At 39.1% G+C, this 11,496-nt stretch overlaps 1 protein-coding gene and 1 non-coding gene across 2 annotated transcripts in view; both read left to right on the top strand.

Annotated features, from left to right (window-relative positions):
* Positions 1–11,496, top strand: part of LOC106884496 (S phase cyclin A-associated protein in the endoplasmic reticulum) — a 225,176-nt gene that overhangs the window by 7,853 nt on the left and 205,827 nt on the right. Inside the window, exons 2-4 of the mRNA XM_052973411.1 lie at positions 6,705–6,828; positions 9,651–9,913; positions 11,034–11,137. Coding sequence (XP_052829371.1) covers positions 6,705–6,828; positions 9,651–9,913; positions 11,034–11,137 — 491 coding nt within the window. The remainder of the gene's footprint in view (positions 1–6,704; positions 6,829–9,650; positions 9,914–11,033; positions 11,138–11,496) is intronic.
* LOC128249564 (U6 spliceosomal RNA) lies at positions 7,413–7,516 on the top strand. Its single transcript, XR_008265676.1, has one exon. It is a non-coding gene; the product is annotated as a U6 spliceosomal RNA (small nuclear RNA).

Raw genomic sequence — 11,496 nt, forward strand, 5'->3', positions numbered from 1 at the left:
TGAGAGGCTGGTTGTTCTAAGACATTTATCGATTGTAAATTTTGTCTGCACAGTTACCTATCGGTATCGTGGTCATTTGCAAACTCCAGAGGCGACACTTTCATTTCCTTTTACTCCAAACGTCACACGTTGTTATTTCAGTTGGGTCATGCCCTTCCAATTGCTATAGATCCGTAATGCATCTTACAGCTGTGCCTGTCACCTGTATGGTGAGGAATCCTACATGTATTGGGAATGTGTGTGTGTGTGTCTGTCTGTCTGTGTGAATCCCTAACCTGGGCAACGCCTGGTATTTCTGCTAGTATTGGATAAATGTGTTTTGGATTCCTTGCGTATAGGAAAAAGACAGGATGGCCAGAGTTGGATTGCCTTTGATTATAAGTTTACTCAATCGACACTGACCTTGGGCTAAACAATGAGTAATTGTATGAGTGATTAAGAGGAAAAATGGCGTTGTTTGTAAAGGCTGGTGTTGTTGTTTAGCCCTGGGTCAGATATGATCAAGCAACTATGACCATCCCATCCTGTCTTTTTGTATATTCAGGATTATAGTATTTTATATATCCTTCCCTGTTTTAAATGGCCAGGTCTTTCGAGGGGAAGTAGCTGTTATTTCTAGCAGATTGAGTAGGTTGCATAGAAGTTTCTTCTTTGACTTGTGCGTGTGTATGTGCGTGTGTTGGATGACATATCTGTAATGAACCAATTAGTCAGGTTTTGTTGACAAGATATTAGGTTGGTTTTAATTGCTGCCAGTATATTATTATTGATCTGATGCAGTTCAATATATTGATCTTTTAAAGAAAAACATCAATTTCTTACATAGACTAGACTGTTTTAGATGTATGGGAGAAGGGAAGGAAATGAAAATACCAAACTGTACGATTGTCTTGGGCATTTAATGGCATATGGTCACCTTTGCATCTAAGAAGGGCTGAAATTGTATGTAATACCCATGAGAATAGATGTTGTCATTGTTGTTTAGTTCATTAGCATTCAGCCTTAATTAACCAGCCATCACCATCCTCCAAGACTAAATTATCTAATGTGTCTCCAACTTTTTTTTTAAAGATAGTTGTGTGTGATTTCTTAGAAATTTTGGCTGCTATGTCTAGCAGACTGAGCAGCCAGATAGTGTTTCTCTTTGGCTCAGTGGAAATTGATTGGTTGAGACAGTTGACTGCTTCTCATTTGCAGTGGTCGAGGGATGTAGATTTAGAAGAGTACTGCCGGACAAAAGATCTAAAACGAGTTAGGTCTTTTTTATGTTCTTTAAAAGTTGATCAAAATAAATACAAATCAAAAACTGGGGTCTAGTTGAATATCTTTCCCCTCTACAAAATTATGGCTTTATACCTATATCAGAAGCCATTCTTGTTATTATTTTTCTTTGAATCTGCAAGTTGGATGCAATCACTTGCTGAGATACCCTAGAGTAAGTGAAGATTAAGAGATGTTGAAAGCCTGGGGAGGACAGTACAGAAATACATTCATATAACACGACGCAAATGTTTAAATTAAATAGGTGTTTTCTAACAATGTAGGCAGTACTTGTCAACAAAATCTTTTGGATTTCTTTGAAATATGGTTCTCCTGGGATGTTGCCTAGATTTTTCTGACATCCCCTTTTTATCATTCCTAGGCTACCCCACAATAACAGGAACAGTTTTTGCTTTAAGATGCACCATCTTTTGTATTTCACTTTCCAAGCCCTTTTGTTTTGCTAAGATTGTCAAATTCCTTTACATATTATCAGTGGGAACACGTCTATCAATCTACAAGTATTTTCTTCCCTATCTCTAATAATTATGTCTGGTTGATTATTATTATTATTATTAGGAGATTGATGGAATCCTTAGTGTTTTGCATTAAATGCCTTGTGGTATTTCTTCTGCCTCTTTATGCTTTTACTTCATATCCCACTGAGTTCAATTTTGTGTTCATCCTTCTGGGATTGATAAAATAATGTACAAGTAGAGTACTGGAGGTCATATAATTGGCTGTTCTCCACTCCAAAAATTTCAGGTCTTATACCCAAATCAGAGACAATTACTTAAGGCTGGTGGATTGGCAGTCATGAGAACATTGAACAAAATAGCTTGCGGCATTTGTTGTAGTTCTGTGATCCGAGTTCAAATTCTGCCAAAGTCAACTTTGCCTTTCATCCTCCCAGGGTCGATAAAATAAAGTGCAATTTGGTCCAAATGATTATAAAAGAGTGAGCTTTGCTCTAAGGAGTTGGTAGACATTGGTGTTAAAGAAAGTGATGAGCTAAACCATACATTTTGAATACTCTTTTGCTGGTGGTTGTCTAAATAAGCAAAGGGCTTGAAATTTGGGGTGTGGTGTCTAATTAATTACATCAACCCATTGGGGATATCAGTAAAGTATTGATTTTACTGATATCTAGTTTATTGACCCCCAAAAGGAAAAGTTGACCTTGGAGGAATTTGAACTCAGAATACCAAGCCAGAAGAAATACCTCAAAGCATTTTATTCCACCGTGCTTAATGATTCTGCCAGCTTGCCAATAAGTCATATTGCAAATATTAGAATATTTTGAAATATTTGGAGAATTTCAAATATTGGACTATTCTGAAGATTCTGTTTACCATGGCCAAAGGAATGAGTCGTCTTCTTAGTTATTTCTTGATTTTTTTCTGTTTCTGTATTTTTTTTTTTGTTTTTTCATATTGGTTTAAAGAAAATGATTTGATTATGAAATTTCAATTAATGCTCTAATTGCTGGATGTTAGACCAAAATGTGTGTATGTGGATATGTCTGTCTGTCTGTATGTATGTATAAAATATGAGTTTGCATCTGTAAAAGAACATGAAAAAAATATGGAATATACTTGATAGAATTAACCACTACGCCATAAGCCCGTGGGTATATGGCGTAGTGGTTAAGAGCATGGGTTACTAACCCCAAAATTCCAAGTTCGATTCCAGGCAGTGACCTGAATAATTATAATAATATCGAAAAACACCTTAGGAATAAGAACCCAGGTTCGAAATTTCCCCTAGACATCTGATGAAGGCTGGTGGGTATATCAGCCGAAACATAACAACAAACAAGATGAGGACAAATATCCGTCAGTTGTAAATAATGTAGAATTAGTGGAGTTTATTCGTATTTTCAAAACTGGAGCATCAGTTTGTTAAATGAGTTTCTCGTTAATATCATGTTCCAAAATCATCACCACCATCATCATAACTATTTGATGTCTGTTTTTCTATGTTGGCATGGGTTGGACTCACCTTGAATAATGAAATATTAGTGTTGAAGGGAAGCTTCAGCTTTGAATAGATGTGTGTATACTCTATTTGTAGGTTAAGAATGCAACCAATGGTTTCATGTGAAGTGTTCCTCACAATTGTTTAAGCATGCCACATGTAAATGTTGGTACTCATCTCCATTTTGTTGAGACACACACACACAGGTGCATGTGTTCACGCACGTGTGCACTTGCAGATGTATGAAGTATTGTATTATCATTATCATCATCTTCATTGTTTTAATGTGCACTTTTCCATGCTTGCATGGATCTAGGGAATTCATTGGGGTAGATTTTCTTCAGCAGGATGCCCTTCCTGTCACCAGCCATCATCTGTTTCAATGTAATATTTACCCTCAGCATGGCATGTTTTATGGAAGATGGGTAATGAAGTACACTTCTTGTTTGATAGTGATGTTTGTGTAAAATCATCACTTGGTACCAAGATTTGGACACACACACACACACACACACACACACATATATATACATAATTGGCTTCTAGCAAGTTTCCATCTCACTATAAAGAGTTAGGTGAGTGGGTTCGGTAGAGATACTTGTCCAAGGTGCCATACAGTGGGACTAAACTTGAAACCAACTGGTTGAGATGTTCATCACGATTCCATTCTGGTAGAAGTTGGTTGGTTCTGTTACAACTTATTTCTTAGTCATTTGTCATGTGACACACAATGGAGAAACAAAAAAAACATCAGATTTTGTAACCTAGCTGCAGATATGAATGTGTAGATAAGAAGTTTGCTTTGCAACCATATGGTTTCTGGTTCAATCTCACTACAGGGTGGCTAGGATGTCTTCTATTATAGATCTGTGAATTTGGAAGAAAGGAACTCTGTGAAGGCTTATATATATATATATAGCCTTGATAACATTAACATTTTTGAGGATATTAATATTAATTTTAATGATATTTTATATATATATATCATCATCATCATCGTTTAACGTCCGCTTTCCATGCTAGCATGGGTTGGACGATTTGACTGAGGACTGGCAAGCCAGAAGGCTGCACCAGGCTCCATCTGATCTGGTAGAGTTTCTACAGCTGGATGCCCTTCCTAATGCCAACCACTCCGAGAGTGTAGTGGGTGCTTTTATGTGCCACCGGCACGAGGGCCAGTCAGACGGTACTGGCAACTGCCATGCTCAAAAATGTGTTTTTTACATGCCACCTGCACGGGAGCCAGTCCAGCGGCACTGGCAATGACCTCGCTCGAATGATTTTCTAACGTGCCACCAGCACAAGTGCTAGAAGGCAACGCTGGTGACGATTATGTTCAAATGGTGCTATTTACGGGCCACTAGCACGGAAGCCAGACAGCTGCCCTGGCAATGAACATGCTCAGACAGTGCTGTTAGTGCTCTACTGGCGCAATGTATATATATATACATATTTGTTATATACATGTGTATATGTTAATGCAAGAGAAACAGTTGTCGACTTTATAAGGTGAGATCTGTAATAAAGATATAGCTTTTCTCTATACATATTGTTATGTATAGATATTATGTGTGTGTGTCTTTGTATTTGTCTCTTACCACTTGCCAGCTGTTGTATGTCATTGATTACTGTGGGAACCGGTCCATAGTAAATGAAGAGACGGACATTGTTGAATAGGTATGCAACAATTGCTTGCTGGAGGTAAACCTTGGGAAAGACTGTGTCGCTGAGATGATGGCAGTTAGGGAAGTGTGGCAGACACCAGTCAATGGAACCTTGGTGAGTTGGCAGAATTATTAGCAGAATCGTTAGCAGACTTAATGACATTTCACTTGTCTTTACGTTCTGGGTTCAAATGTTGCTGAGGTCGACTTTGCTCTTCACCCTTTTGAGGTTGATGGATTAAGTACCAGTTGAGGACTGGGGTTGATGTAATCAACTTAACCCCCTCCCCCCCTTGAACTTGCTGACCTTGTGCTAGAATTTGAAACCATTATTATTTTTTTGATGAAATCTCACAGCTTATTTTGCTCGGTCTTATGGAAAGGGTCAGCTGTCCACAGCCAGCAAACTAAGGTGACACTTGTTTACTAATTATGCTTCAAGAACCCTGTGGAGAACTCTTGCAGTTCCAAGCAGCGATGATTTTTGTAGGTGTTCTATCTTTACTCTAGTACCAATCTTTTTGAACCATGTTGGTAGTTGAGTTCTGACACTTTCAAGTGTGCCAGTTGCCATTGGTATCATTTCTAATCTCCTCATTGACAACAACCTTCGTATTTCCCACTTTCAAGTCGTCGTAATTGTTGACTTTTTCTTCTTCTTTCTCTATGATCCTGTTGTCACCAGAACATTATTATTATTGAGTGAGAGAGCAAGAGCAATGCATATCAACAAAGTGACACTGGGGTACAAATGCACGAAGCCCAATATACCCATCATGACGACCCGTCTGATAAGGGTGCATCAAGCACATGCATCACAACCACATGTGCATGACATGGTGATCTCGTATCAAGAGAAACTGTGCATAACTTTGCAAGTGGGTCCCAATTAGAATTTTCTTCTGGTCAAGTTGCCCATCGTGCTCAAAAATAAGATTTGTTTAAGGATCCATGTTTCCCGGGGTGAATTATTCAAATCCCAAAGAATTCCTCTCAACACATGGCTATGATACTCCCCCACTACTCCTGCTCATGATCAAAGATGCACATATCGTCAGCCACCAAGGGACATGCTCAACTGGTTATGGTCAAGCAACTGACAAGCAAGTCTGTGGTATTGAACAGAACATTTGCTGTAGCCCATCTTTTATACCAAGACAAAACATGTGCATGATAGCACTTCCAATCAGTTAAGATCAGAAGCCATGAGAGCCAGTGCTTGGTATTGCATCAGGGCATTTATTATTATTATTATTATTATTATTATTATTATTATTAAGGTGGTAGAATTGTTAGCATGCTGGATGAAATGCTTAGCTACATTCCGAGTTCAAATTCCACCGAGGTCGACTTTGCCTTTCATCCTTTTGGAGTTGATTAAATAAGTACCAGTTACATGCTGGGGTCAATGTAATCGACTTAATCCCCTCGCCTTTTATCCTTTCGGGGGCGATGAAATAAGTACCAGGTACACAATGGGGCAACTAGCCTCCTTCCCCACCAAATTTTCAAGGCCTTGTGCCTAGACTGAAAATAATTATTATTATCATCATTATTTTTATTAAGGTGGCGAGCTAGCAGAATCACTAGCATGCCAGGTGAAATGCTTACCTGTATTTTGGCTGCCGAGGTCAACTTTGCTTGTCATCCTTTCAGGGTAGAAAAATTTAGTACCAGGTGAACACTGGGGTCAATGTAATCGACTTGTCCCCTCCCACAAAATGTCTGCCCTTGTGGTAAAATTTGAAACCATTATTATTATTATTATTATTATTATTATTATCATTGTTGTTGTTATTGCAGCCTTTTACAAGAATGAGTGGCCTTGACCGTGTTAGAAGAATTGTTCAAGAGGAAGGACGGACAGCCAGGAATCTTGTGCAGTACAATTTACCACTCCAAGAGAGACCTGTCAGTGAAAGAAGCAGTAAGTTTACCAATTCTTTTCCTTTTGAAGTTTTGCTTTGTGTAATTGTCCTCCTCCTCCTCATTTAATGTCTGCTTGAATGGTTTCTTAGAATCAGGAATTTATGTACAACTGAGGAAACTAAAATGAATCCTTTATGAATATATTGAGTAGAGGATGTTGGCTAATTTGGAGAAACGTTTGATTAGTGAAAATAATGGTTGAGCCTGTAAGTGGTTACTTAGCTTGCTAGAAATAATAACTAAACCTCTCTCAAGTCAGGCTCTTCTATAGCATAATCAGGAGATAAAGAACAGACATTGATAACCATTTCTAGGGTCTCCAATATTGGTGCAACTAAAACCAAGAAGGATTCAGTGGATAATGTAGTGCTTCACAGCCCCTCCTTAAAAAGGTCTGGCCGTGGGTGGACTGCTTTTGATAATTGTTTTACTTGGTTTACTCAATCAAGATTGAACTGGGACTAGATAGCAACAGCAATCCTTGACCTGATAGATGATTTATTTAATACAGATCAATATCTTGTTGTGTTTGTGTGTGAAATCAATATTGTCCAGATTTTATCATGAGGTGGCGGTACATATGTACTAACAACGGCGGTACATATTCTAAAATTGGAACGATGCTGAGATTAGCATGGCCCCTGTGTAATGATGACATGCAAATTCGTGAAGTGTTCCATATTTTTGTAAAGACATTCGAGCGAGATTGTTGCCAGTGCCGCTGGACTGGCTCCTGTGCAGGTGGCACATAAAATACACCATTTTGAGCGTGGCCGTTGCCAGTACCATGTGACTGGCCCTCATGCCGGTGGCACATAAAAGCACTCACTACACTCTTGGAGTGGTTGGCCTTAGGAAGGGCATCCAACTGTAGAAACTCTGCCAAATCAGATTGGAGCCTGGTGTAGCCATCTGGTTCACCAGTCCTCAGTCAAATCGTCCAACCCATGCTAGCATGGAAAGCGGACGTTAAACGATGATGATCTAATACTTTTATCATAATGTTATTACTAAGAATAATGACAACGGACCGAGATTCTGGTGATATGAAGTTCTTAAGAAAACCTTTCCACGTCAGTGAAACCGAGATCCAGAAACGCTGTGTGTTCCACCTATATGTAACAAGAAAACTTATCATACACCCTACCCCAACAAACCAAACTACATCTCTTTGACGAACTATACTTATCTCTCACACTCCAGTTTTGTCCTCTCGGCCCTGTCCACTGCATCATTGCTATCCAGTAGCCCACCCCCAACTATATACCCAGGTTTTCACCACTCACCACATTCCCCTCCCCCACTCTCTACTCATGCTTCTTTGGCAATCCCCTGCCACTTAGATTATGACCTCCATACCTCAAGGGTATTCCCTGGCATTTCCACCATCTATCTATCTATCTATCTATCCCTTCTTTTACTCAACCATCCCATCTATATTCTGATCCCCCATCCCTTGTGAGTATGCCTGGCATTTTGCCACCATCTTTCTCCTGCTCTCTCTTGCACTCCTGCTGTCTTCCACTCTCTCTCTCTCTCCTTCTCTTGCTCTTCCTTCATGTTGGATAACCATGTATCCCCCCCTTACAGCAGCACACCTGTTTTTGTCCTCATTTTTCTCTCTCTCTCTGGTTGGGTAACCATGTGCCTCCCCTACAGCAAGACACCTGTTTCTGATTCTTTGACTCACTATAACCATTCACCATCTGACACAGGACCCCCCCCTCCATTGCCCCCTTCTTTCTCATCTCAAAGATTCCTTGTTTTGCAAGTTACTTGGTGGTCCTGCCAGTGCTGGTGCCATGTTAAAGAGACCGATAGAATAAGTACTAGGCTTACAAAGAAGAAGTCCTATCCACAGTCAAAAAACTGAAACAAGTAAAAGAGTAAAGAGACATGCTGGACTGTGCAAACCTCAACCCTGACTTTATGAAGATCTTCATCACTTGTGATGAGACATGGGTTTATGGTCTCTGCGTGATGTGTTTGGTCATCTTGCATGGAAATGAAAATCTGACGAGTGAGTAAGTACTACATGTCTGTACTCTAGGTGTAACAGCTGGGAACTGATGCAGCCTACTGGTGCAAAAATGTTCATGCATGCACAGGAAGGGTGTCATCGCCTCCCACCCAAAGCATTTTGCTGACACGACATTAGTTTTGGAAGAAAAAAGTAAAGTTAGATACTTTTTGAATGCACCTCATATACATACTCACAAGTGTATAAAATAGTGGAAAAATATATACCAAAGATATTTCATCATCATCATCGTTTAATGTGCACTTTCCATGCTGGCATGGGTTGGATAGTATGACTGAGGGCTGGCAAGCCAGGAGGCTGCACGAGGTTCCAATCTGATCTGGCAAGGTTTCTACAGCTAGATGCCTTTCCTAGCGACAACCACTCCGAGAGTATGGTGGGTGTTTTTTACATGCCACCAGCATGGGGGTCAGTCAGGCGGCACTGGCATTGACCACGCTCGAATGGTGCTTTTTACGTGCCACCAGCACAGGTGCCAGTCAGGCGGCACTGGCATCGGCCATGACTACGATTTCACTATAAGATAATATTTTCTGGAAACTGTGAAGACTTCACAAACTCAGAGCTTCTTGTAACTAATCAACAAACAGTTGTTAGTATTTAGATCAATGCAATAGTTTATAACTGTTCCTAATTACCAAGTCAGTGAATAAACATTTAAAGCTACCATTTCTAGCCGGTGGAATAACTACATAGAGGCTTCTTTGTTGGTTTGAGTTGCCATCTTGTTGATGATAGGGATGTCGAGAATTATATTTTTGTCCCTTTGTGTTTCCCAGGCAGAGCAGTGACACGACAATGGAGAATGAGTTCCAAGCTGCGGTCTGTGTCGGTTTCAGCCAAAGACAAGATGATGTGTGGCAGTGGTATTTCCACCCTCAAGTGCTTCCAGGATTTAACTAAGTCACCAAAATCTGACAGTAGTACCAAGAGAGCTGATGTGAGGGCCCGCTATTGGGCATTTCTATTTGACAATCTTCAGCGTGCTGTCGACGCTATTTATGAAACTTGTGAACAAGATGAAAGTGTTGTTGAATGCAAGGTAAGTTATATAATTCTTCTGTCTCCTGTCCGCTTTGTTTGGCAGTGGCTGAGATGACTGGCAAAATAATTTTTAAAATGTCACATTCTTTGCTGATGTGATCAGATTAAAATTAAAACATGCAAATTTTTGTTTCCCATATATGCCAAAGACATTTAATATACTTTGTAGTATGTTATGATAGCATAATGAAATACGGTGTTTCTACAAGTCATTAATATGTATGTACCAACTAACAGGAATGTGTTTAATATGTAAAATTAGTATATCCAATAACGTAACTGTGCTATTGTGGATGGTTAATAGGTTGAATGGGTGTTGATGAAGGAGCAAAACTCCTGGAATATGGCATATACACCCATTATCCATCTTTCATCTTCACTTGCACTGTTGTTTATATTAGACATACAAAATCAGTGCTAATCCATTGTTGATTCTCTATTAATTTAGATTTACTGAATCATAAGAGCATCACATGAAATGGCTTGCTGTATTATTCTGGCTCTTTGCATTCTGAGTTCAAACCTTATTGAGGTCAATTTTTTGTTTAACATTTTGGAGTTGATAAAGTAAAGTACTAGTCAAGTATTCAGGTCATGTGATGATGTGAGAAACAATTATTGTGGGTGGTGGATTGGCAGAATTGTTAGAGCACTGGTAAAAATGCCTTGGGTTTGGCTCCCTATGTTCTGAGTTCAAATTCTGTCAACCCTGTTTTGCCTTTCCTCATTCTTTTGGTGAGTGGACTGGTGAAGGTGGGGTGTCCTTGAAGTACCAGTTGAACACTGGAGTCGATGTGATAAATAAGCCCCTCCCTCCAAATTTCAGGCCTTGTGCCTATAGTAGAAAGAATTCTTATTATTATTAAGCTAGTATGCTGGTAGACTTATTTGAATGTTGGACAAAATGCTTTGCAGTATTTCTTTCTATTTCTGCATTCTGAATTCAAACCCTGCCATTGTCAACTTGGCCTTTCATCCTTACAAGTTTGATAAAATAAAATAGCAGTTGCGCCCTGAGGTCAATACAGTCGACAATCCCCTGCCCAAAACTGTTGGCCTAGTTCAAAAATTTGAAACCATTGATATTATCATTTTTATTATTTTCTCTATTTTTCCAGGAAGTGATCATGATGTTGGAGCAGAGCACCAAAGATTTTAACTGTTTGATAAAAAGACTGCAGTTATTACGAGATTTTGATAATGCTGCCAAAGATGGTGACCGGTTAGTGTAACATATGCATACATATATGTCTGTGTGTGTGTGTTGTGTGTGTGTATATATATATATATATATATGTTTGTGTGTTGTAGCCCATGCTATCATGGAAAGCGGACGTTAAACAACAATGATGATGATGATATATATATATATATGTTTGTGTTTTTATATATATATATATGTATTATATGCACACGCACATATACATATAAGTACTAGTATCTATCTGTATCTATCTGTCTATCTATCTGTCTATCTGTATCTATCTGTCTATCTATCTGTCTATCTGTATCTATCTGTCTATCTATCTGTCTATCTATCTATCTATCTATCTGTCTATCTATCTGTCTATCTATCTATCT

This window comes from Octopus bimaculoides, chromosome 15 (genome assembly GCF_001194135.2).
Source record: "Octopus bimaculoides isolate UCB-OBI-ISO-001 chromosome 15, ASM119413v2, whole genome shotgun sequence".
NCBI lineage: Eukaryota > Metazoa > Mollusca > Cephalopoda > Octopoda > Octopodidae > Octopus > Octopus bimaculoides.